This window comes from Taeniopygia guttata, chromosome Z (assembly GCF_048771995.1).
Source record: "Taeniopygia guttata chromosome Z, bTaeGut7.mat, whole genome shotgun sequence".
Lineage (NCBI taxonomy): Eukaryota > Metazoa > Chordata > Aves > Passeriformes > Estrildidae > Taeniopygia > Taeniopygia guttata.
In genome coordinates, this window is record NC_133063.1 from 54,499,926 (window position 1) to 54,527,324 (window position 27,399).

At 36.6% G+C, this 27,399-nt stretch overlaps 1 protein-coding gene across 7 annotated transcripts in view; it reads right to left on the bottom strand.

Annotated features, from left to right (window-relative positions):
- ARL15 (ARF like GTPase 15) overlaps positions 1 to 27,399 on the bottom strand; it is a 235,825-nt gene that overhangs the window by 143,339 nt on the left and 65,087 nt on the right. For all 7 annotated transcript variants that reach the window (XR_012052727.1, XR_012052726.1, XR_012052725.1 and 4 more), the window contains 2 exons: positions 13,932 to 14,076; positions 11,063 to 11,122 (listed from right to left, as the gene is read on the bottom strand). Coding sequence is in view for 4 of the 7 variants with exons in the window: in XM_030258806.4 (XP_030114666.1) it covers positions 11,063 to 11,122; positions 13,932 to 14,076 (205 nt within the window). In the remaining 3 variants the exon portion in view is untranslated. The remainder of the gene's footprint in view (positions 1 to 11,062; positions 11,123 to 13,931; positions 14,077 to 27,399) is intronic.

Consider the following 27,399-nt stretch of genomic DNA (forward strand, 5'->3'; position numbering starts at 1 on the left):
AAGGTGTCAGGAAAGCCTATTAAAGTAATTAGATACTAAATGAGGAGAATGATGATACAATAGTGAGTTGAACAGTGAATGAGGAGCTAGGGTGACTACATGCAAAGGCATTCAGTTCAACTACTTTTGCTCTGTCAACCACACTAAGGATTCTGGAAGAGCCCAACAGCAGACACATGAGTGACTGTATAGGCTTATATGCCACAGTAATTTTTAGGACACAGTTCAGCAGCACTCAGCCATCTCAACAGAAGCCAAGCACTAAGGTTATCAACAGAAAGCTTTTGTCTCCCCTGGAGAGCAGCATATGTTGTAGCAATGAGGTAGGAAAAAAAAAATTGTATTTGACAGCTGTCAAACTATCTAAACTATGATTTGGATATGGGCTATTCTTCATATGTCTGGATCTGGCACTACACTCATGGGGACGAACACTAAACAGTGAACAGAGGCAGCAATAGTCTAGTAGAAAACTTGACATGTCTGCCAGACAATGACTTGCAGAAATGTGCAGAAGGTACCTTTTTTACATACTTTTCTTATTTTGAGACAGGGAGAAGTGAACTTCCATATATACACAAGAACCAAGAGCTTAAAATAATAAAATTCCACTTTTCAGTGAAACAAAATGACACAAAATTTCTGAGAAACATAATGAGATTTTAATGCAATATAATGACCGCAACTTTAATACAATACTTATAATACTAACTTAATTTGCACATTGTGCCACAAAAACGACAATATCTAAAAAAAAGTGAAGGAAGAAATAAACATTTGCTCCATCAAATTTAGGTATGGAACTCAAGAGTATTCAAATTTCACCTAATGGAGTTACTCTTGTCTTTTTACGAGTCACACTGGAACCCTGAACACTTTGTTTCTGTATCTGCACCCAGCACAAGCTGTCAACACACAAACACACACACACTTTTTCCTACAGAGAATACTGAAGTCATACCTAATACTTTTTTTTTTTGCAAAAGACCTACAGAGCTGACTACTTAAAGGCAAACAGTCATGGGACTTAGTCAAGACCTTGCTTAATCTCTCTGTTAATTTAATCAGACTCAAAATAAAAATGCCAAACAGGATGGATGTTTTATTTATTTTATCATCAGGATCTGAGGATTAATAATATATATACAGAAGAGTGACTGCGTTGAAAGCTAATTCTATGTTTCTGTAGCACATGAATATCTGTCAACTGTACTTGTAAAGAATTTTACAGCATCTGTTAGATGCCCCAGTCTTTCCGAACAGCTGTCTACTTCAGAGCCAAGTAGAGCAAGCTGCCAGAGGGACACTATTTACATAGCCACACACAGCAGTGTCACAGACATCTGAAGTATCACATTACTTTAAAAACTAGCAGAGAATAATTTTCTATGAACTTAAAGACCAAGACCATGATCAGTTCTTTGAACGTATTTTTTTTCCTAGCAACATGACATCTGTCTTGTGTGCTCTAAGCATCAGTCCGCTACTTTTCAATCACATGTCACTGCTAGAATCTGAGTCTTACCTTTGTTACCGTACTCACTCTAAAAAGAAAAACTGTGGTGAACTGCAGAGCATTTGACCTCTTGTATCCAGGCACTTGGAAGAAAGCAGCTCATGGATCCCTACATGGGACACTGAAGCCAGAAAAGGAGTATGCTGATATGTTGACCTTACGGTCATGTCTCTTTGGTTCAGGTTCTTTAGCAGTTGAACTTTGTTCCTCCACATCAGCTGTCCCAAAAGAACCACCACCAAATTATAGCAGTTCTCTTCTCTCCACCCTGATCAGTCACCATGGCATAGCCATAAGAACCAACTTCCCATAAGAACAATGGCCCATGAAACCTGGTATTTCCTTTGGGATCTTCCATTACTCTAATGACATGCCCTGAAATTGCTTATACTTCAATTCTGAGGAAACTACCTGAGGTTTAAGAATAAAAATAATTTGCACTAAGCAGACAAGGAAAAAACTGATAAAGCATGTAACTTAGGGTGCCATTTTAAACATTTTTTTCTGGCAAATGCACTACAAAAAAAATTCTTGGCATCAATAAGCTATCAGCAGCTGGAAGTCACAATTTCTACAAGACAAATAACCTGATATTCTTTTGCCTTAACTCTTCATATGCAGAGAACAGCATCTGCTCTCAGCTTCCTTCCTCAGAGCAGTGGAGTGGAGTTATCCTCGGAAGGAAACACTTGCCTAGGAGTAGTGTTTCAGCCATTCACACTTTGTGGCATGACAAATTCAGCCTCAGAAAGCAAGCAGGTTTTTTTTAGATGCAGTTCAGCAAAACTATCTTATTAATTAATTTTTTCAGCTATTCCACACGTTTCAAAGACAGGAAGATTCAAAGTCTGAGGTCTTTGGAAATCCAGAACATATAATATATGATTTGTTTCCCTCAGCAATGAAGGAACTTACAGGAGTGGGTTGAATCCTGTGATGTGACTGAAATATGCAATTTACAAATGAACTGTGGGGAAAAACCCATGAAAATCCAAACTGCAACACAATCACACCACTTATTCTAAAAGAAAAAATGCTATTCAATCAAACATAGGCTTGAATTAATTTATAACAGGGAAAAAAACAAACCTCTCTTTACACAAAAATGACAGGATGCTGTAATTAAAAACTCCAACCATCTAGCATTACTACAGGACAGGTTTAGTCAACTAACTGTAATTTTAAACACCTTCATTTTAATATTTTTAAATATCAAATAAATATTTTTTCTTTATCCTCAGTCAAAGGAACAGTGTGCCCATACTAACACTGTTAATTATTTGTATCAGTGTTAACAGGACCCCTTGGGAGCTGGGAGGAAGATTTTGAGTTATGTGCAGTTTAACATGCATCTGAACCAGTACACACAAGTACAACTACACACTCCTGCAAATATTATGCAAAACACAGAGCGGCAAATCTACCTTTCATCTATGAATACTTCTATTTACATCTTCATTCACAGTGGTGGTTTGAGGTTACCTTCAATTCCCTTCTTTTCAGTACTTTCAGGAGAACAGAACATAGCGTTACAGAAAAAATTCACTAAAAGAAATTTGCATGTGTCAAATTTGTTACTTGTCAGACTTGCAGCAACTCTGCATCAAGAGCACAATGAATGTCACAGAGTCCTTGCTTCAACACAGTCTAGTCTGCAAATTAAAGCTCTTGTTAACCTCAAAATACATCAGAGGTCTGGAGAAGTTATAGTCTCAAATAGTGGGAAAAACTTTTTTTTCCCTTCCCATCAAAAACAGTTAACTAGGGTACATGAAAGAACATAGGCTGCAAACAGCTGTTCTACCACTTCAAATATATCATCGACTCACCTACATACTCTGAAGGTTTTCTAGTTAATTAAAATATTACATAGATCATTCCTCTACTGCTATTAAACAGAACATTTCTAATAAGCATAAAGGTGAAAAAATGCCAAGGACTCTACCACAAAATCTTTTTCTGTGCAACACTGGCCATGGGTGGGGGAATAAGAAAGAGGGGAAGGGGAAAGACAAATTTCTTATCCATTCTTGTAAAAGAAGGTTTTCCCAGGAAAACCTTTGGAAGATACATGTTTCTAAATCTATGTAGGGTTTTTCAGTTCACTATACATCATATCCTCACAAGTAAAACTGGTGTATTTTCCTGAGTAGTCAAGAACATGCCTGAAACCTTAGAAATCTTAACACATTCAAGAGATGTGGCTGTTCCTATTCTATCTTGGGCAGATTTCCCAGTATTCCACCCTTGAATAAATCCTGTATACAGTAGGGGTTTTTTTGTTGGTTGTTTGCTGGGTTGGGTTTTTTTTTGGTTGGTTTTTTTTTTTTTTTTTTTAATGTGGTGGCTCCTTTTTATGACACACAAATTTAGAAATCCTGCTTAAGATACCTGCGATGAATCTGGCATGGAATTTGTCCCATTTGACAGAGACATCCACACAGAAATACAAACGTTTTCACTGGTGTAATGTCAGTCATCATTCTATGTCTATTTTGTGCGGCTACTGCAACAGCACAGATGCTAAACCAAAATCTTCTCCATTTTGAAAAGTCCCAGGACTTCTGCTTCCTAGGTCTAAGACCAAGTGATCACAACCTACTTTCTCTAGGCTTTCAGGCAGTGTACTCCTACAATGCACAAAACATGGCAGTGGGAAATTGGCACATTTTCCACAGAAAGAGGAATATTTTGAGATTGCCAAATCAACAATATTCACTGCAGCAATTCAAATATAGTATGAAAAAACAGCATAGAAGGAAAAATAAAAAAAGAGAGAAAATGTTCAGGAAAATATTTTCTGCCTTTGCATTCAAAACATACAAAATCAAAAATGCATATAAGTTTATGGTACTTCATTTTATTTTTCTTATCAAGCCAAAGTTTATGGAAACCATCTCTGTCATCTCTTATCTGCCCTCCAGGCTTTCCCAGTAAGATTAATCTGAAAGTCAAACCTTCAGTATTTTCTTTATTAGCTAACTTAAATGCTGCTTCCAAATTTGAATCGTCACCTTACTCTGATATTTAAATCTGGTGAAACAACATTCAGGTTTCAAGCCCTTGGAAGTTTTAAAAACATTATACCTGCCTGCAGAAACTCAGTTTGATCTACTTGGTTGTGTCTATTAGAGTAGACGTTAAAAAAAAAAAAAAACCCTTGAAATTTGAAACAAGTATCTCCTGTTTATTACAAACTTTACAAATTAATTTAAAAGAAAGAGAAGGATATGTGTGGCATACAACATGCTTTAACATCTATTCAAGCCAAATATCTAAAGATTTAATAATTTACAGAGAGCCATTCTTCACCCCTTCTTTTTCTTTTTTTTAATGAGTTTGGGGTCGTTTGCTTTTTAAATTCACAAACACACAGTGTGCCCTCTAGGGCTAGCAAAGACTAGTTGGCATCAAGGTAACCTGCATCTGTATTCTTCTCCCACATCTGCTAGAGATACTCTGAGACAGCCAGAGCAGCGCAGAGGCACAACTCGACAGTAAAACTGCTGCCAGCACCCAGCAAGGTTCAAATGTACCCTCCCCTGAGCTACAGTCACAGATTTGATACAGTGCAGCTAACCTTAAATAAAGTTCCAAACACATCTCTATGGCACTTCAAACTAGTAGTCATACAAAAGAAGTGGCAAGTCTACCACAGCTGTGTATTTGTGTTTAGCCTTTTTGCAAATTGGCCACCAGAAGTTCAAAGCTTTAGCTGTCTAGAATCAAAGATAAAACTTCAGGGGATATTCCTGAAATATTTGTATAATTTCTTATGCTTAACTAAGCTGCTACACTCTATCCTTTGATTCTACCTGAAGAAAATAGCATTACAATCCCAACAGAAGGCAGAGACTTTTAAGCAAACCAAATTTCTGCTTTTCTCTCCAAAAAATATCTCACAAATAAAAACAACCAGTCCACACCTACAAAAAGCTTTATTAGAAAATTCTGTATTTTGCTTATCCTATTTACACAATTTTGATAGGCATTGCTTGCATGGTTCCTACTTGCAGTGAGACGAACTGCAGGTTGTCTTTTCACACTGTAAAAAACCCCATTTGTAGAAAAGCACAGTAATTTCCAAAGAACAGTGGTAATGTCACTATGCTGAAAAAAAGCTTCCTCAGACTCCCATTAAAGAGGTCCATAAGCAGGCGTAAATGATCTTTCTTATCTATGAAATGAGGAAACTATGTGGCCTGGGACATAGCCTGGGTTTAGGCAGTTTTTGAACAGCAGGCTGACCATGATTGATAGCAAACAGATCTAACTTTAATGCTTTTGGAAGCAGAACGTATCCGTGCGACTCACAGCATGGACAGCTCAACAGGGTCATCTAAAAATTTCATCAGCTAAGACACTCTGTAAACTGTTTGATGCAGCTATGTCACAGATGGCATTACATGTACTCCACAACCAGATTTTGTAGAGGTGTCAAGTGCCTTTTAGTCAAGTACAGTATGGAGATTTTATTGCTTTGTGTTAGTTCATCCCTCTGTAGATGACTTAGGCTAGCATTTACTTGTGGGATCAGTTTTCTGGTGACTAACTTGAAGAAATGTTAGCTGCTCTATGTTGCTAGAAGGGTGTTCTGTAAAGTACTTCTATAGAGAAAAGGGAGAGAAATTTCCCAAAAATATTTGAATTTTAAACTAATTAATAAAGCAACGTTATTTTCTCCCATGTCCATAATTTTTTCTTTCACCAGGTAGATACTACCTGACAACTGTTGCTGTCTTCTCCAGAATTAATATTTTCCATTCAACTTGGACTGCGCAACAGTGTGGCTTCTCCTCCTACTCTCTTTTCTGCTGCTCTTTACTTCCAAATTAAGGCAAAATACACATGTTTTGTTTAACCAAACCTATTTAAAGCTATATATTCTCCAGCTGTCACCTAGACAATTAATTTAGCTGGCCTAAGAATGTGAATTTATGACTTTGGTAATCAAGCATAAGAAGTAACTGCAGTGGGGAGGCAAGTTCTCATCTCTTTTCCTGAGCATGCTAAACCAACTGGAGACAAGAGCATTCCTGATATTAACTACTCAATTCTTGCTAAGCACTTAACAGATTTTTGTCTTAAATTCATTTTCCAATATGACTACACAACATGTACTCTCTGTGTTTGATAAAATAGCTTTAGGGTGTATCACAAAACCTAACATGAACATATGACAGTATATTTAAATAAATAAAAGAGGGAACATTATTAAATCCTATAGCATGTTGTTAGTATTTTTAAACTTTGTCAGAGGAAGAGCTCCTCACATCCAGAATCATTCTTTTAAATTTGATGTGGCTCATTATTTGGCAACTCACTTGTAGTTTCTAAGCCTCCATTTACAAGACACCAAAATAAATTATTAAATAACTTCTAAAAACACAACCGGAAATTCTTAGTTGACTAAGATGGACCTTAAATCTTGATATAGACCTGAATTAATATCTAAACCACAACTTTACATTCTGTTTCAAAAGTATTACAAGTGCAAACGACTTAAAAAAACAGGAAATAAATGGTGCTTTCAGCCACTGTGTCTCCAGGTTGGAATTTGTTAGAACCAAAGAAAAAGCTTCCTATTGCCTTTACACCTCCATTATCTATCTTGAGATCCAACCTCAGAATTCAGCATCCCAAACATTTTTCAGCAAAACACTGTTAGAATCTTCTGAACAACAAACATTATCATCTGTCTTATTTTTCAGTTTTCTCCCACTCTTCTCTGTGTTCATCACACACAATGTTACCTTCGTTCCCACAACAAATTACTGCACTGTAAGAGGAAATCATCACAACTGTAGTTTCTTTCCACACCATTACTCAGCTGAGTCACATAATAAAGATAGATATTTCCAACTGTCCTTGTAATAGTACATTCCGAAAGAATGTGGACTAGGGCATGGCACTTATCCACAATAATTGAAATTATACATATTATCTTTTAGACCAAATGTTTTGGGGGGTGAAAATGGTAATTTTTTTAGCTTCTTGGGAACAAGGGATTATTAGTACAGCAAAATAAGAACTTAAAGAACAGGCAGTTCAACTTGGTCAGCACATAAAGCACGACTTTCTTTTCAAGTAATTCAAGAAAGCCTAATGTTAGATTTGAAAGCTTTCTGTATATTTTTACTTTTTCAGGATCAAATTCTAGATTTTTAAAAAAACATTTCTCATTTATCAAATTGGATAAACCCTTTATTATCTTTTAGGACTGCAAGTTCCTAGGAAACAAAAATAATTTAAAAAAAAAAAAAACAGAAATTGTGTTGAATTTTTAATATTCTAGAATCATGTCCTTTAAAGAAAAACTTCTGCAAAGAGAGCACAACAAACTTTGTTCCCTGTCTTTAAATCTTAAAGGAGGATGAAGAGATAATCAGTCCTTGAATAGATTAAAGAAGGGAGACTATGTTCTCTATAGTTTGCCTGAAAATTTACAATCCCTGTAGAAACAAATAAAACCTGGCTTCATTATCAGCTTTGGAGACAACCAGTACAGTAAAAAACTAGCACCATCTTTGACCTCAAGGAAGAATAGTGCTTCAACGAAACAGAAAGCATACTACACAGTCAGCATCTGTTTCACATAAATGCTTGGCTGCTGAATAGAAGAACCTTAAGCCATATCAGTTCTGCTGTATTTTAAATACTGGCTGTTAATATGTTACTGTATGATGACATATGAAGATTTCTGTTACCTAAACCTAAAAAGACAAAGCAACAAAAAATTAAAACTATATAGAGCATCACTCTGTAAATAACATGTAACAACAGGCAGTGGTTGTTACAGAAAGTTGCCTTCCTTCAAGCTTTCAAGATCAAATGTCTGGACAAGACCTCCACATTACAGTAAAGAGAAATAATATAACAATAGCATAATGACTGAAGGCAAAAAAAACAGGAATAAGACAAAAAATCACCAGCAATCAGGCAAAACATGGGTTTCTCTTCAACATCAGAAGCAGAACTTTCAAAACAAAATTTAACAGTGATGTCTTGGGGTGACAAATGAAAAATGTTTTCGTTTATTTTCATATAGGAGCAAGAGAAAAACCACGCCTACCCCCAAAAGTTCAGGTTTTACCTTCATCAAACAGGAACACATTTCTCAGCTAAAAGGTTAAATGCTGACTAGAGAATCACAGAATGATTTAGGTTGGAAAAGACCTCTAAGATCATCGAGTACAACCTTTGACCTATCACCACCTTGTAAACTAGATCACGGCACTAAGGGCCATGTTCAGTTGTTTCTTGAACACCTCCAGGGATGGTGACTCCCTTGGCGGTCATTCCAATGTTTAACAACTGTTTTCATGAAGAAATTCTTCCTGATGTCCAGCCTGAACCTCCACTGGTGCAGCTTGAGGCCATGCCCTCTCATCCTGTCGCTGGTTGACAGGAAGAAGAGAGAGAGCCCTACCTGGCCACAATCTCCTTTCAGGCAGTTGTAGAGAGTGATAAAGTCACCTCTGACCTTCCTTTTCTAAATACTTCCTCAGCTGAGGAGTTTCCTCAGCTACTCTTCACGGGACTTGTGCTCCAGACCCTTCCCCTCCCCCAGCTCCTTCTCTGGGCTCACCCCAGCACCTCAGTGTCTTTCCTGCAGTGAGGGCCCAGAGCTGGACACAGCACTTGAGGTGTGGCCTCACCAGTGCCCAGCACAGGGGGACAATCCCTGCCCTGGTCCTGCTGGCCACACCATTGCTGATCCAGGCCAGGATGCCATTGGCCTTCTTGGCCACCTGGGCACACCCTGGCTCATGTTCAGCTGCTGTCACCAGCACCCCCAGGTCCTTTCCAGCCACTCTGCCCCAGCCTGTGGCACTGCCTGGGGCTGCTGTGACCCAAGGGCAGGACCTGGCACTTGGCTTTGTTGAACCTCACACCGTTGGCCTCAGCCCATCAATGCAGCCTGTCCAGATCCTCTGCAGAGCCTTCCTGCCCTCCAGCAGATCAACACTCCCATCCAACTGGGCATCATCTGCAAATCAAGAATGCACTTGATCCCCTTGTCCAGACCATCAATAAAGATATTAAACAAAACTAAGACCCATAATGAGTCCTGGGGAACACCACTAGTGACCACCAATTTTTGGAACAAAACAAACTTTTGGAAGCTTGCTTTTTCTCTCTTACCAGCCAATGAAAATGTAATGGAACTAGCACTTTTCTTCAATATTTCACATAAGAAATCAGATTACATAATTTTTAAATACAGACATGCAAACATACATAGGTCAAAGGAAAAAGGAAGTAAAACGTGCAGTAAAAAATTCTGACAATCCTTCTGTCTTTGAGAAGAGATAAATGGATGAAAATAACAAATCAAGTATTCTCATCACGAGCCAAAACTTTCCACTATGATAAAATTTCTCAAAACACACATACCTGTATGATCAGAAAAGTTTAACCAACTTTAACAAGGATCTGCTATAGAATACACAGATTCAATTCTTGAATTAAAAATTGTATTTACCTACATGAATTATATATTTCATATAGCTTAGGTAGCAGAACATATAAATTAGACTGCAAATGATTCACTCTATTAAAAACAAAAAATCCAAAAAGTGACATTACAACTAAGGGCACATAATGCACATAACACACTCAAGCAGCATCTATACTATCCCTGAGGAGTGGTCCCTTAATGGAAGAAAACTTACTGTTTGTTTTTTTTAACAGAATACATGCTCAAACAGGAACATGTATGCTTAAATCCATGGACCAGTGCTAGTAAAGAGGAAATGCTATGCCTTCCACATGTGCTTATCTCAAAGCCTTCTGTGAACAAATTCATGTAAGACAACTACTATGCAACTAGATCTGAAGCTTTCCTCAAGAACCGAATCAAATTCTACCCCAGTTCATTGAAGAGAGGTTACAAACTCATTGAAAAAGCTAAAAAATATCCTAAATATTAAGTCTACTATACTTAGACAAATAATAAAGAAGATACACAGAAATTCTAAACCAAACAGGTTGCCTGTATATACAAAAGTTTAAAAAAACCCTACAACCATAAAACAACCATTGCTCCAAAATCCAATAAATCCAACAAGAGAACAGTTCTCAAAGAATATAACTCATTATAAGTTGGCTGCCTTTGTAACACTTTCAGTGGTGCAGTAAATATATTGGTTTTGACAAATGTTCACATAGTTACCTGAGCTACTTCTCATAAGTGAAAGTTTATACATACAATAAACACAAGAAACATATACTTCCTTGAGCTGCCACATGAGCCATACTAAAATTACATTCCAGTTTGTATTTCTGTGTAACTTAACCACTGCAATCCAAGAAATTACATTAAAGAGATACACCACATACCTTCCACTCCTCCTGCTTTTTAGCCTTTGTTCTTTGAGGTTGGGATTTGTACAGCTTTTCTCAACTTTATCTGCTGACATTTTTCACTCCAGCTGTACTGATCTATCATTTTAAAATTTAAAATAACTAACAATTTAAAACAACTGACAATTATGATGAGATTTAGACATGCATGTTTTATAAACAAAGCAATAAATGCCATACCTCCAAGTTCTTTTACGTTCAAAATTGCATTCTGGAATGGCACTGCTTTTATACTAAAACCTAAGAAGAGAAATACAGAACATTAGTACACTATTTGCTCAAGGGGCCATTTGGAATCAATTGCATTTATTCAGAAAAAAACAACATTTTTCATCAAGAACCAGGATTTTGTTTGAGAAAGTCTGTTTCAATGCGTTTTAAAAGTCAGTCATAAGGGGTGGGAAGGGGGTAAGAGGTGGAGGAGTGCCATAGAGCGGAACAAAAATAAATCAGGATAAGCAATGCAATTTTCAATTATAAGTACCTGGCACACAAAATTTAGCACAAAACTTCCATCCAGACCTTCTACCAGAATATATTTCTACAAAATCATCTTTTCCTGCATCTCGAGCTAAAGTGGACAATCCAGACTACCACTAATATGTGCTAATCATTCTGCAAATTTTAGGAGACATTGAAAATAATGTGCAATTCAAATCACTGCATTTTTCTATTTAAACTTTGTAGGTTTTGGTTGCACAGGGATTATTAATTCTTTCTATAAATGCTATTAACTGAAAGATCCTTCTACAGACCTTAGTTGGATGTATTAAAATGGTCATAAGCACACTAGAAATATCTATGAATCCTCTATTAGCCTGATTTTTTCTTAAAAATGAAATAAAAATAAAAAAAACAAACAAACAAAAAAAGAGGAAAAAAAACCCCACACCACCAAAATGTGATCTTTATCCTTAACTGAAAATTCAGACAGAAAAGAGAAAGGGAATGTGAAAGGCTCCCAGCCATATCAATGCATTATAGACTAAATTTTGCATGTTCAGTGCATACATATATATAAGTGTACATAATACTTGACAAAGGAAAAATTATGTGTGCTCTTTCAGCAAAAAAATATCCAGACATGAAATTTATTTCCATCTAACAAGTATGTTCAACATGATTACATACCTGTGAACCAGTAAAGAGGTTTTGAGAAAATGTGTTCTACTTCACATTTACTAGCTATCATTTAACAGAAGCAATATGTTTTTTCTCCCTGGTTAGACCAATACGATGTTACAGTACTATGGTAGATACAATAGAGGAAATTGCTAGATATAATACAGGAAAGTACAAGAAAATCTGAGGGGTATAATTAAGAAATATTTTGGGGATTGTTATCTTAAAAGAAATCCTAAACTATTCCTAGAAAAAGAGAAAAAAATGGAATGGACCTGAGTGGCTTTGATGAAAAAAGCAGAAATATACATTATAGCTTGAAACCTAAGTCAAATTGTATTATTGGATTCTCCAAAATATTACCTGATATGACACATTTAAGATTTACTATAAGCTAAATATCCTAGATGTGCATCATTTTGGTTTGGCTGCCTAGTATTCTCCAGAGTTGGTTTTCATTCCTCAAGTTACCTAATTATATAATGGTATTTTATTGCATCTCTCTAGAAAATCGAAGTCAATTTAATTTTTAATTAGCAGTATTTTCATTACTTTCTCTGATAGCTCTATACTTCTATTTATATTGCTGTTACTATTTATTTCAGGGTCTAAATTGTTTAAGTATAATCAGTTTTAATCCCAGAGATAAAGTTTAAGAAAGGGATAAAATAAATTTTTAAAAAGGCTCATTACTCTACAATTTCTTTCTAACTTTTTGAGTTAGTCACCTTACAGCTGTCAGATTTCTCTAACATTGCTAGTAACACCACTAGAGAGGCCACAGGTTAACTATTCACAAGTTAATAAAAACGTTATTTTCTTGTACCAGTTTTACATCTTACTTACATTTGTATTAAATAATCTTATGTTCTGGTAAATTAAGAAAACATTCACTGAAAAACAGGGTTGCTAAGGTACAATCATGAAATTCAAGCCCATGAACCACAGCTACAGTATGAAGCCATGTTACTGTAAATACAAGGTACTTGCACAACACTTAGTACATCAGCAAATCAGCTTTAATAATTGCTGCAGACACTGAACCTGATTTCTTCAATCTCCATGATCTAATCTGCCCTCTTTCTGAACTTTACAGCCAGGTATTCCCTGTTCTTACTTCACATGTTTGTTTCTAGTTTTTCTGATGCTGTTTGATTTTGGTTTGTTTTTTTGTTGGTTACTTGGTTTTGTTTTGGGTTTTGGTTTTTTTTTTTTTCAATCAAAACATGCTTTTCAGTATTAGCATTCTGGTTCACCATTCTCAAGGTGCCTATTCAAATTTTTTTGACTTAAGATACTACTTATCTGTGGTTGTACTGTCTGTTTTTATGCATCTCCTCAGTACCACTGAAACTTTCGGTAAATTGATACTTGGATCACAATCTGCCCTTACTACATAAACAAGCCTGTTGCTCATCTAAAAAGCTGGGTTTATCACCAAAAAAATCATATTTCCACTACATTTATTTTTTTGGTTGCTAGTATATACCACAAGGCAGCATGGACCAAGTACATACAGAAATAAATCCCAATTAAAGTTTCAGAGCATCACTGTCCTATTCTATTTTAAAGCATATTCTCCTCCTTTCTCTCCAATGTATAATGAGACTGTTTAAAAATCAAAAGTAAAATGAGAAGATATAAACATTTTCATGTGTGTCTACAGTACAGTACTACTGTTATGGTTCTGTTTCATTAGACCACACAGTTTTGACTTTTAACGTATTCCAAATTGCATGTTCACATGGATATTCCCCAACATGTGAACAAATACTGAAAGACCGTAGTAGTAGCTACAACGGGATACATTAGATACCTTCAACAGCAAGGTAAGAAAGCAGACATTCTCTACAGCCTTTCCTATGTGTTTCAGGAGTCATCTTTGGACAACATTCCAGCACACCATGGAATAAAGGCAGCATCCTACCTGTGGTAGATACGATATTCTCCGGGCTTTCACTGCAGAGCTGAGACAGAAGACTTGTCTTGCCAGAACCAGAGAGGCCTATGCAAACCAAGTCATACTCAGGTCGTGGTGGTGGTGGTCCCTTGCAGCAAAGTGCTCTAAAACACTGCCAGGGTAGGGCAAAACAAAAACAAAAGTAAGAGGTTAGTCTTCTTTTTTGGCAAATGTTTATTCCTTTACCTTCTAAGAAGGAAGTTTATAAACTTGAAGGCATTGAAGAGAAGCAAATTATTATTCCAACTTATTATTTTGACTAAGTCAACAATTAATAGACTAAGACCACCTCAATTAAAATCTAGAACAACTTCATAAGAAAACAAGTATACATGTTAACTTTTCACCTAAACATCAAAAAGATGTGTGTGCACTTCCAAAGTAGCACAAACTGCTCACACCACAAGACAGGCTCATGCCCTATACAGCTCTGCAGTTGACTATGCATAACTTTACTTCCTGTACCAATTTCATGCAATGCCTGGTGTGATTATCAGAGCCAGTCCTGAGCAGCTGCTGACCAGGCTCTACCTGTTGTCACAGAAAAGAATCAGAGACCATTGTTCCACTAATATCCTTTCTGGGCTTGCTTTGTCATGCGTTTCAGCTCAGAACAACAGCTTATAAATAAATAAATAAATAAACAAATTAATATTTCTGAACATAGAACTAGTAAAATCCAGATAGATCTCTCACTTTCCCTGTAGAAGTATAAATCAATCACAATGTAAACAAATAAAAATCTCTTATACAAAGCCTACTTCAGATTTTTGCTCACTTCTCTTAAACAGTTTTGCCAAAGTAGGCCAAGTTTCCATAAGGCTCCTTAGGCCCTCATTAAGTTGTTAACTTCTTTGTTTACATGCAAATTAGAAACTTTTTATGTAAAAATCTAAAAGCATATAATTCCAGAAAGCTAGGAAATTTATATTTTATGTATAGAGCATAATTACCCACTAATTTCCAAGGTAGACTTCCACCACCCCAATATACATAGATATAAATAACTTTTCCCCCAGTATCTGCCACCTTTTTACCAAAGGATGACATCTGCTCTAATAGGGAAGGGAAAACATGTCTGTGCAATCAGCCCTTTCTCACACATACTGTTTTTTACATAGCCCAGCTCTTTATTTCCAGCTTAACCACAAGTCTGCACTGCACCAATTGTGGGAAAAGAAATCCAGTCTTTACAACCTTAAACTAGTTTGTCTTGACAACTGCCCAGGTTTTCTCACTGAGGGCTACTGGAGGAGCAGAGAAACTGAACTGGTGTTAGTAAGGCTCTAATGCAAACAGTGGAGTCTGACCCTGTGCGCAAGTCATCCAGTATGTGATTATAAAAGGACGCTCACTCAACAGAGAATTTTAACTGGATTCTTTCAATATAGATGGTAAGCTATTACACATGCTGCCAAAACAGTTTTCATTGCTTTGAAGAAGCAAAAGATAAATTCAGTGAAAGCTACAAAACTACTTTAGCATCTTTTAAAAGAGTGAAAGGCAACACATTGGAAGAAGTAAGAATATGTAAAATAATATTTAAGCTGAATAAAAGCAGCAGATTTAAAAAATAATAGTTTTGCCACTATGAAGATTTGATTCAAAAATTATATTCTTTAAGAAGGTTTGCTCTTGTATGTGTCCATACCTCAAAGGAATAAACTTGCCTACTAGCTTTATTCACTGATGTTCTATTAATTTACTAGTTTATACTCACCTTACAGGTTCTACAAAGCCACAGTAAACATCGTACTGCAGTACTTAAGTGAGAAAGGCCAACTGAGTTCATTGAAAAATATAAACTCCTTTAAATAGAGCTTCCACTTAATGGACATCAAGCTGAAGGCCACATAAAATCCTTCAGAGCTTGCCAGAGCTCCTGAGGCAGTGTGTCAGACCCTCTGTAGCCAGTCTCTAAAAGGATTCCATTTGTCCCTGTCATCATGGCATCTTTGCAACAATCTCTTGATGTCACATTGAAAAACATAAAGGAATAGACGAGTTGATGGAATTCTGTGCTTCTCTGTCCAGCCACTGCGCTGGTTCTTATGCAACCAAACATGACACTTGAGCCTTGACAACACCTAATAACTTATAGTTCTGTGAAAGATAATTTCTGCTCTTTGTAAAACATATATGGAGGCCCTATGGGTGACAGGCAGGTTTGCGAAATTCAGGATCTCTCTACTGCAAACTCCTTAAGTCCAACTTAGACTGGAGAATCTTTATATGCTGTGGATGAAACACATGATCAAAAATCCAGAGCAGATTGCATCTCCAAAGTAGCATATGTAGACTCATCACCCTCTCACTTATCCTTCACTACTAAGCAGAGTTAGACATGAAAATTTCAGACAGACCTCTAGAAGACAGGAACATGACTCCCTCCAGACCACTCTTGTATTTTATTTGGTATGATCCCCTTATCTTTGCTATATTAATGACTTTGTCCTTCTGCTAGGCTAATTTCCTTCAGTAACTTGGTTTAGTTGTAATGAAAACAATTCTTTAATATTCTAGCTTCAAAAACCTGCTGAAACTTAAGCTACTGTGTATAGCACTTAGCAGCAGCTGAGATAAGAAATTCTAGAGCACATTGTCGAGGATGCTTGTAATAACAGATTTAGATTTTATAAACTTGTTTTGCAACCCTCCTTACTCAAGTTCAATGAACATCTTTCCCATTGGAAATATCACTATACAAACAATCTGATCTCTTTCTTCCTGTTCTCTCAGCAGCCTAAAGTAACCTGCTCCCTAATAGAGTTACGGCCATTTTAGCATCCATTATAGAGACTAAACCTTTATTGCCACAACTGAGGCAGTTGCATTTAGTAGCTACCTAGTATCTGTGGGGAGTAGAAAATTCAGAAGTCACAGACCACGCAAATAAAATTGCATCTTATATTCTGTATTTCATTATAGACAGGAAATACAGCCTGAAATATTTTATAACCATGGACTAGGGCCACACATTATTTAAGACATTGTCACATATTACAATGCACTCTAAAAACCACAAAACTGCAAGAAAAGCGTACCAGTAACTAGAAAAGTCATTCCAGAATTCCAAAATACAAATATATAAAAAACATTGAGAGAGTTGCTTAATTGACTACTAGTGGTCAGTTCTTTCCCAAACCAGCATACTTTCCACTCCATTTAGTCAACCAAAAAGGCATAAAAGAAGTTCAAATTAACTTGCCAGATATAGACCTGGAAGTCTCCTCCACTGATTCCCAAACTTGATTTGCTCAATGGGCAATAAAATCATGCCATTTAGGTATTACAAAACAAACTCTAAATCCAAACAGTCCCTCTTAGAGGAAGTGCTGGAGCAGACAGAAAACAAAACATTGGACTACTGCAAATACAGGATCAAGCAGAGCTAGCTGGCACAGTCACTAAAAGGTTGTTTGGGATATGGTCATGTATTCAGACCCCACCGCTAGCAACAAAACCAGAACTTTTCTTTTTGAGCCTTCTCATCTTATTAGGGTAAGACCTTACTTAGTATATGGGAAATTACATGTCAAATTGTCAGCTTTCATAATTTTTGAGAATACCACACTTAAAGCTATAGCCACTGGATGGGGGAAATAGGCATGAAAAGAGAGGCAGGCAGGGAGTGTCCAGAGTTCATTTTTTAAATGAACAAACATATTTTAAGTACTGAAAATAAAACAATAAAGTACCTTTAAAAAATGTATGCATTGAATCAGTTTTTGAAAAAAAGGATGGATTAATCCAGGAAACTGGGAGTAATAGATGCTGCAGTCTGCAGAAATCTTTGCAATATGCAGCAGCACTGTTACTTCCATTTTACTTGTCAGTGTGCATGCATGCTGCCTGTGCATGTATAATCATTTTTTAAGAATTAAGGGAAGAAACTATTCAGTTCTACTCCTCCTCACAGATTTCCAACCCAACAAGATGATTCTGGGTTTTAGGCAGATCAGTATTTATGCTGACAATCCTAGACAGTGTCCCTTTAAAGTCCTATGGAGATTTCTTCTGGGAAAAGCATATTCTGTTTATGGCCAAAAACTTCTGATATATGTGCCGCTCAGAGATCACAGATTGAAGATCTGGGCAGCAAATGTCCCTGAATTAGTACTCTCTACAACACATTAAACTGCCTCCAGCTGTTGAGTCTGTCTGCCTACTCATTGTACTTCTCGTTTCACTCTCCTTTTTGGGGTGAAATACTCCATTATTTCTGCTTTGTTCTGAACCCATCTCTTGTCTGTTTCTTTTGTTGCCACTATTTAATAGGGACAAACAGAAGCAAGGGATTTCATGCTTAGTTGGTTAAACACACACTCACTCATGGAAAAATACTTTAAGTTAGTGCAGCACTAATGCCAACAAACCAAGCATTCAGAACTCTTGAAATACAGAATTAAGGTTGAAAGCTCAACTCTAACTCTGCTCCCTTCCCCCCATCTTGGTTTTACTTATGGATATGGTCTTGTTTTACAGTTAATTTTTCATTTAAAGTATCTTTGAACAAACAAATTTCTAGTACTTGCACACACATCTAGAGAACTAGTTAATCATCTAAAGCTGTTGATAAAACTCAAGGAGTTTATTTTAGAAAGTCAAATTTGCACATAGCAGGTTTCATAGCTCTGATGTTGTCTGAGATCAAGCAAGCACAATGAAATCTCAAACATTGAAGAGATAATGTGAAGGGGGGGGCACAATGACACAAGACAGACAGTCATAATGTTAACTATAGGAAACAATTGGGAACAGCAGTGGAATAATTGAATGCAAGTAATAAAACATGCAAGGCACCAGAATGAAATTATACACTGTGTGGGGTTGGGGGGGAGGGGGGGTGGGGGTGAAGGATATATAAATAAACTAAATTTTAACTGTATGAATACCTTAACTTTAAATTAGTACAACAAAATTCATGCATTTCACAGTGTGAGCTAAAGTTGCAGGTTCCTCAATTTCCATACTGCTGTACAGGTAATTGTACCTCTAAAAAAAAAAAGAAAAACAAATAGGATTCATCTTCATCTATATGACTTCAGTAATAAGGACAAAACCTAAAATTGCTGTCCATTTCATGGCTAGCGAAAGAAATGAAAGTAGATATATGTAACCACTGCCAGCCTGAGTGATGTTTGGCACAGATTAAAAATCCCAGCATCATGACTAGACACCTTCTCTGACTGTCCATAAACTCATTAAGCAGTGACCACTATATTCAAGATCCTCCACCCCAATAAAGATCCGAACTCCAATGGAAGGCAGGCCTCCTAACCTGCTACACCATTCCTCACACAGGATAAAGCAATCCTCTAGTTTAACCTGGCTAAGAAGTGAGTGGTCAGTCCAAGGATTAAACCAAAAGCACTCCTTCTCCACATGCATCTACTCCTCCTCAATTTATAACAGCCTGGGCTGCAGAAAACCCAACAAGGCATTGAAGACAGGAAAATATAAAAAAGGACAGAAGAAAACAATTTCTCAAGAAAGTGAGGCAGTTTTAAAGAGCAAACATCTACATATCCTAGTTCACAGAAATCATAGAATCATATAATTGATTGGGTTGGAAGGGACCATAAAGATCATCTAGGTCCTGTTGCCCTGCCAGGGGCCAAGACACTTTTTACCAGACAAAGTTGCTCAAAGTTCTACCCAACACTTCCCAGGATGAATCACCACAACATTCTGAACAATCTGCTTCAGGGTCTCACCAACCTCACAGTAAAGAATTTCTTTCTAACACATTATATAAATCAACTGTCTTTTAGTTTAAAACTATTCTCCCTTGTCCTATCACTACATGCTCTTGTCAAAAGTCCCTCACCAACTTTCTTGACTGCTCATTTCAGGTGCTGGAAGGTGCTATAAGATCTCTTGAAGCATTTTCTTCTCTGTGCTAAGTGAGCCCAGCTCTCTTGTCCTGTCTTCATAGGAGAAATGCTCAGGCCTCCTCTGGACCCACTCCAAAAGCTCCATTTCCTTCCTGTGCTGGGGACCCCAGGGCTGGATGCTGCAAGTGGGGTCTCACCACAGCAGAGGAGAAGGACACAATCCCCTTTCCCTGCCCTGATGGCCACATCCTTTTGGATACAGCCCAGGACACACTTGGCTCTCTAGGCTGTGAGTGCCCATGGCTGAGTCATTGCAGCCTCTTATACACCAGAACCCCCAAGTTTTTCTCAGCAGAGCTGCTCACAATCTATTCTCTGCTCACAACCTATTCTCTGCCCAGCCTGAGGTGCTTGGGATTGTCTTGCCTCAGGTGCAGAGCCTTGCATTTGACTTTGTTGAATTTCATGTGGTTCACATAGATCTTCCTCTATTACAGGAATGAAGCAACAACATATGGTCTAGACCAGGAATCTCAAATTCTGCCTTCTGACTGTGAAGAAATACATTTGGATTCATTGGTTGTAATTGTTTACCATCCCCTATGAAAAGCTTCTTGGTATTCCAGAGTTGCCAGATTCTGGAACCTCAAAAGTAGCAATAGACTTAAAAAAACTTTCAACATTCCTCATAGTCCCAGATGAACAAGACATAAGACACAGGCTCAAGCACTAAAACCAGACAAATGACAGAGACATATTAATGTTTTAACATATTTGATAACTCTGTTAACAACAGAGAAGGCTTCGAGGAAATACAGTTAAGAAGAAAGAACTGGATGGCTTCTGACAGGCCAAATAGGATGTTGCCATTCAGAGCTATAATTTCAAAGGACTTCATGGTCATGATAATACAATTACAGTGGGTCAAATTGCAGGAGATAATTTGTTTTATCTGATATCAGATGAACTGCTCTTAGATGAAGGCTTGACCCAAAGTTCAGGAATCATAAAAATTCAATAAATGCAGCCAAAGACATAACTCCCCTGGAAGAAGCTGTAAAGCAACAGGAGTCCTTTCCCTACCATCAGCCAAAATAAACCACAAACTTCACATCCAAAATGGAAAATGAGCCTCTCTGACCTAAATCTCTTGCCCACTCCCTATAAAATCAAAACCAAACTATGATTCTTGTTTACATTCACACTAGAAGAAAGAATGAAGTAATAAATATCAAGTTCTAGATGTACTCAGATATTCAGTGAAGTAGTATGATTTAAAAGCCTACATAAAATTAAATGTCAGACAGCTATGATAACCAAAGCTGAGTCAGCTAACAGTTACAAGCACATGAACAGGTGGTATGCTGAACAGAAGACAATCACTCGTTCACTGCAGTGTCAAATCAAGCTCCAAGGGGGCTTTTGGACACTTCTAAGTTCCAACAAGTGTAGAATTATTGCTCAAGTAGTTTCCTCTCTGACAGTTTGCTTTCCACTTGTTTTATTACACAAGAGTAACTCATTCAATCCACCCATCCATTCACATTTAACAGCAAGAGACAAAGGCAACAAAAAAGATGAATGAAAGCTTTTGCAAATGTTTGTTTCACAACTTAAGGACATACAATCACACTAAAAAAAAACCTGAAGAATCATCAAAAATACCAGCAAATAAGACAGTAGCAGCAATACCCAAATCTGAAAAAGTTAAGGATGTGACACTTGCTGTCACTTCTATTTTCTGGTAAGGATAAAAGATGTATACATTTTTTTCTTAATATGCCCCCTCAAAAAACCCACACAAATAACCACAACTAAAACAAAATCATACTTTTGATCATCCAGGCTTGCTAAAAGTCATCTCTTTACAGTTTCTGAGCCAAAACAGAAAAAGCTTTTCCATGATTTATGTGTGCTACAAGGTGGGTTACCAAACAATTTTTTTCAGCACAGCTCTGTTCATATGGGATCACAAAAGCAGAAAGAAGTATATAGACTGCTTAGTGTTCTTTGATTTTCTTCTGAGCTGCATACTCCACTACATGCCATCTACATGCAACAGCATGCTTTGTTTCTTTTTTCTCCTCAAAAACTATTCACAAGTACACAAGACCTTGTACATTAGTGTTTAACATACATGGCACACATAGGACTACTTTGGTAACAATATCAAAAAGAGGGTTTATTGAAACGATAGAGTCACATCTTTAAGCCCCATGCCAGAATGTGTCAAGGGCAAAAATTAGAGAAATATATCTGGTGCAAAGAGGAATCTAGCTGTACACTAGATGGAGGTAAATGAAGACTTGCATTGTATTCCATGCATTTAAAAAGTAAAGAACAAAAAAAGTTGCTGCTGCTGTCCTACTCTTAAAATTTGCAGGCAAATTCAAAGTACACTAAGAGAGAAAGACCCATCATGCCCTGTGAAGTGAAACTTCTGTATTTTACAAAAGGATCTATTAAGTTAGAATAAACATAAATTAATTTGAATCATAGCTGAAAAAAGCATGGGAACAGCCAAGCACAAACAAGAGAAGTTTGTCTTCATGCACTAACTAGCCAGAAGACCTCAAGGGGGATTCAGGTGATACCAGTGAATACACCCCTGAAAAAAGTAGCAAGATCTGAATTCTTCCATCCATCGTAACACCATTCATTGTGACAGTAACATTACAGAAACAGGCAAACTCCAGTGTATTTTTCCTAACCAGTTTCATCCAAAGCTTTCAGAGTTGTCTGGCATCATAATCATAAATAAAAGAAAATAATTCTAGGGCTGTGTGTTTCTCTTGAGTATCAAAAGCAAAGTAACCTAGAGAAGTTTAAGCGTTTTGAGGGAAGAAGAAGAAATAACTAATGTTTACTTGAGGCAAAGTTTCCTCTGAGATTAAGCCCCAAGATATATCTTGATCCTTTTTATGAAAGATTTCGAAACTAACATTTGACATCAAATCTGAGAGACAAGAGGAGAAATCTCTGAGGACAGCGGTCCAGACTGTTTTCTATAAAGTCTAGTCTTACTGAACAAGTTCATAGCTAAGATAGAACGGTAAGTACAAGAAGATTTTAAGTATCAGTCAAAGCAAAAAAAAACACCCTGCAATCCCCAAACTAAACAAAAAAAAAAAAAAAAAAAAAACAAACCCAAACTAAACCAACCAACCAAAAACCAGCACCCAACAACAAACAAAAAACAAACAAGCAAACAAAGAAAAACAGAGATAAAAAGGAACCCATTGACATCTGTGGGGCAGGGCGAAGCCACAAACAGGAGAGTTTTTGAATCAATTTGCAAAATACCATAAAGCAAAATTAAACGCAATCATGACAGTGTGACAATATATTAAGAGGCAAAATACAATTTAAAGTATGACTTTTAAACTTGTTCAGGAATCCCTGCTGCTCTCTGCTCATGCATACCAAACCAAGAAGTGAACAAACCAACAAATGTTTGATTGCCCTAAAATTATCAGGGGATAAGGAAAGAAAACATGAGTAAAAACTGATGCCACAAAAGTTACTAAAATAGAAACAGTGTATGCACTTAACATCCAAATAGCATTACCAGTATGCACAATCCAACAAGAAAGAATCACAGGATTTAGGTAATAGAAGGAGGTGGACAGAACAAGGACAGCCTGATTTTGCAGACTATGCAAGTCTTCTGGCCAAAGAATTCTTCTGCTTGGAACACTAAAGACAAGACTGCTTTTCATCATCAGAAAATGGATTAAAAATTATACCAATATTAGTGCAGTCATAAATGGACTATTACCAGTTCATGGCATTACCAGTCTCTAGTGTTGAATTTGAAATACTAGATAATTGCAGGATATAAATATCTCTTATGCATTAGGCTCCCTATGACTTATTTCAATCTTACATGGCCTTTTCCTCTTACTTTCTCAGTACAATATATTTACAAAAAAATTAGAAACTTCAAGAGAATACCTATTTTGACCAAAATACCCTAGGGAATATACACAGGAACCTCTCTTCCCACCCCCTTATACAGTATAACAGTTTTACTTGGCTAACACAGCACATTACTACCATGGGAGGAAACAGACCAACCCACACAAAAATATTAATCCAAAATATACAATTAGAGGAAGGCATATGAATTTCAAGTACCATTAAAAATTCTTCAAATTTTAATCAATGAGAGCCTCTTGGAATGCAGAACAGGTTGCCTCAATCAAACTCTTAATGAGTTAGGTTTGAGAAACTTCAGCCATTGAAAACATCTCATGCTCCAACATAGGCATTTCACATTTCTCCTGTCTCCAGTTGCAAGTTTGGATATTTTTTGTGCCTACATATGGTATGTCTACCTACATGGAGCTTCTCAGCTGCCATCCTGCTGATGAAGACTCCATTGACTATTATGTTCATTTAGAACTGCAAAATCAGAACTGAAATTTATTATTTCCGAGAATGCATAAATCAATGACTACACAGCTTTTAAACCATTTTAAAGAGAATGCCAAGAGATGCTCTACTTCTAATGCCTGAAAGTTTGGGAAACACAACTCAGTTTGAGATTGGGATTTCCAGCTGATAGGGAAGAGAACAGATCCTACAGAGAAATGTGTCAACTACAGAAAATACAGAAAATAGGTGTTTTCATGAGTTTGCATCATTAAAAAAATAAACAAAACCAAATTAAAAAAAAATACAAAAACTCACAACAACCACACCAACAGGATTTTTTTTTTTTTTTAAAGTAAGTATTGACCAGTGCCGATTCATCTTTTTGAGTTACGTGTGGCAAAAAAACCCCACAAATAAATGATAAAAAATATTCTCTAGACAAATTCTGGACACAGAGATTATGTTACCTTTGAAAAGCTTTGGCTGAATTTTAACATTTTTTAGGTGAAAATGGAAGTTGGCAATAACCAGCTTTATTTTTTTGTAAAAACACCCACTATTGTGGCTTTGCTCACAAAACAGCCTGCCATACAGCTATGCAGACTTGCGGGTATGTCAGTGTGCCTGCTTTGTGGTGCTGACGGCCCAAGTCAAGAAATTTCTCCTGGTGAAACAACCACCACTTTTTATCAATTAAGAGGCACGAAATACTTCAATCCACTAGAGTGTATCACTATGCCAGATTTTTTTTTTTTTAGTCTCAGAACTGTTGAAAGCCTTTTAAGAGGAATTAAATTTCTCTCCTTTGAGTAGGTGCAGCCTCCAGTCAGTTCTAGGAAATAACACTTTTAAAAGAAGCCCTCTATCTGAGCCCTTCCCGTGCAATCTGTTTCCCAATGATACTGCTTTCATTGAAAGTGTGATAAGTGTCTTGGTTTTTTTCAGATAATTATTATGCAACAGTTCCATAAAAATTTTTGTCATTTAAAAAAGCAACAGATTGTTACTTAAGAATACGCCTGATATTGATGAATGCAATCACAAATCCAAGCAGAAATATACTTAACATTCAGACAACTGACACAGCTCTAGGATGCTTGGTTCCTCAGCTGATTTAATACTTAGCTGTGGGAGATTTAATACATGTTCTAAGGAATCTGCAAACACTTCAGTAAGAACTGACTCACTGCTTCTTATGAGAACTAAAATTTTATCTTTTATTCTAGATTAGCATAAATCTTGCCAAGCTGGAAAACTCCTTTTTTATGGCTAGAGAGAAAAAATCACTGAGGACCAAGGAGAATTACCATAAATGATAAGAGTCTATCAGAGAAACATAGGTAATCTGTAGCTGATAGCATAATTCAGAATGAGACAATGAATAAAAACAGGCTTAAGAAATGGAAGACAGTTGTGTTTTAGAGACTAAGACATATGATTAGTTGTAAAAGCAGGACATTGGCTTTAACTCAACTTTTTAAGTATCTTAAATTTTTACATTCACTTTCCTAAAGATTACTAAAGAATGGTAATAAAGAACTTGAAGCTGAGATTTCGTAATATAAAGGCACAATAAACTTCAAACAGTGACACTTCAGCAACTGCCAATCACTTATAAATCATTAAATCAGTATTTTTGAAACACAGGGAACAAACAGTGTATGAGAAAAGATGCACACAGTTCTATTTATGCCACAGAGATTTTTCACTGAAAGGGATGCTTTCACAGCTCAAAAGTAATTCTTCAAAGCAATTTATGACAATGAAAAGATACAACAAGGCATGGAATAGATCATACCATTTTATACAAGGACTAAGAAGTGCAGCACAGTTTGATTACATTATTAGGAATAAAGTTACAAAGTGTAGGATGTCAGAAGAAACTAACTGCTCTAAAATGTCAAAAACTACAGTAACTGAAAGAGCACTGGTAGAATTTTACTTTCTTAAGTAATAATAATACAGGCCTCTTTATTTGAAGAAATGTATAATTGATCAGGTTTCCTCATCCTCACAAGCAATTCCTAAGGTTATGCTGTCAAAAGAAAAAGATTGTCTGCTTTTCTATTGCCAGAAAAGCATACAATCACAAATTCTGTCTTAAAGAGATCAATGCTTCATCAGGAAGATATGGCAATCTATAAAAGCAGTGAAAGAGACATTACACCTTGGTTTCCTAGTGCACTGGACACACTGCACCTGGAGATAGAATCATCATGCACATAGAGGAACTTTTACATGAGAGGTTTGCAGAACAGACAGAAGAACAGAGTGTTGAAGAACTTCTGTATTAGAAACACTACCTGTAGACTAGTAGGAAGCAAAAACTCTGCTCCAAATCCCACAGACCAACAGAGTAAGAGCTGGTAGTGAGGCATCAGCTCTACATACAACCTTGGACAACTCAGCTTGGACTTTTCTAGGTGAGCAGTAAGTATCAGGGACCTTCTGGATATATATTGAACCAAAGGAATTAAAAGAGGAGATCCTCCAAGACTGCAGTCACTTCCAGTTCTACAGGTCAAGAGCAGACCTGACCTTACTGCAAAAAAAAGTCTTCTACTCATTTGGATACAAGCATTTTATGCAACCTATATAAATGAGAAAAAAAAGTGCTGTTTGCATTCTCTGACAAGTCCAAATTCCTAGTGCACAAAGGATTGCACAAGCCCCTACATCTCCTGCAATAGAGTAGAGGCAAATTCTCTCAGGTCACTATCCTCAACTGATGTGCACCAAGAAAAACAAATAAAACAATATGGAGCAACATATTAAAAAAAGCATGACTGATCATTCCTCAAGACTCACCAGTTAGGCAGAATGATGAAGCAGAAATTATCCAGTTACTATTAATCACACTGATAAAATCTGAAAATTTGCTAAAAGCTACTGTTTTTCCTATTGAATTTTCCAAGTTCTTTACCACAGGAAAGTAAAATATCTCAGACCTTTTTTAAAGTATTAAGTGTTCTCTCTTCAAAGTCAGAAATAATTTGATGGAAAAGAAAAAAATATCTAGGCCTAGGGTTCAAAATTAGATAAATAATGAGAAATTCTAGAGAATATATGCTATCTTGAGTCATTTGCCTAAAAGTCACACAAAGGTCTTGGATATTAGGAGGTCCACTGTGATTTCCAAAACTAATGCATCTTTGCCTGAATTTTCAAACTGACACTAGCGGTAACTTAGGTTATTTTTAAGTTCACTCTTAGAAATAAAT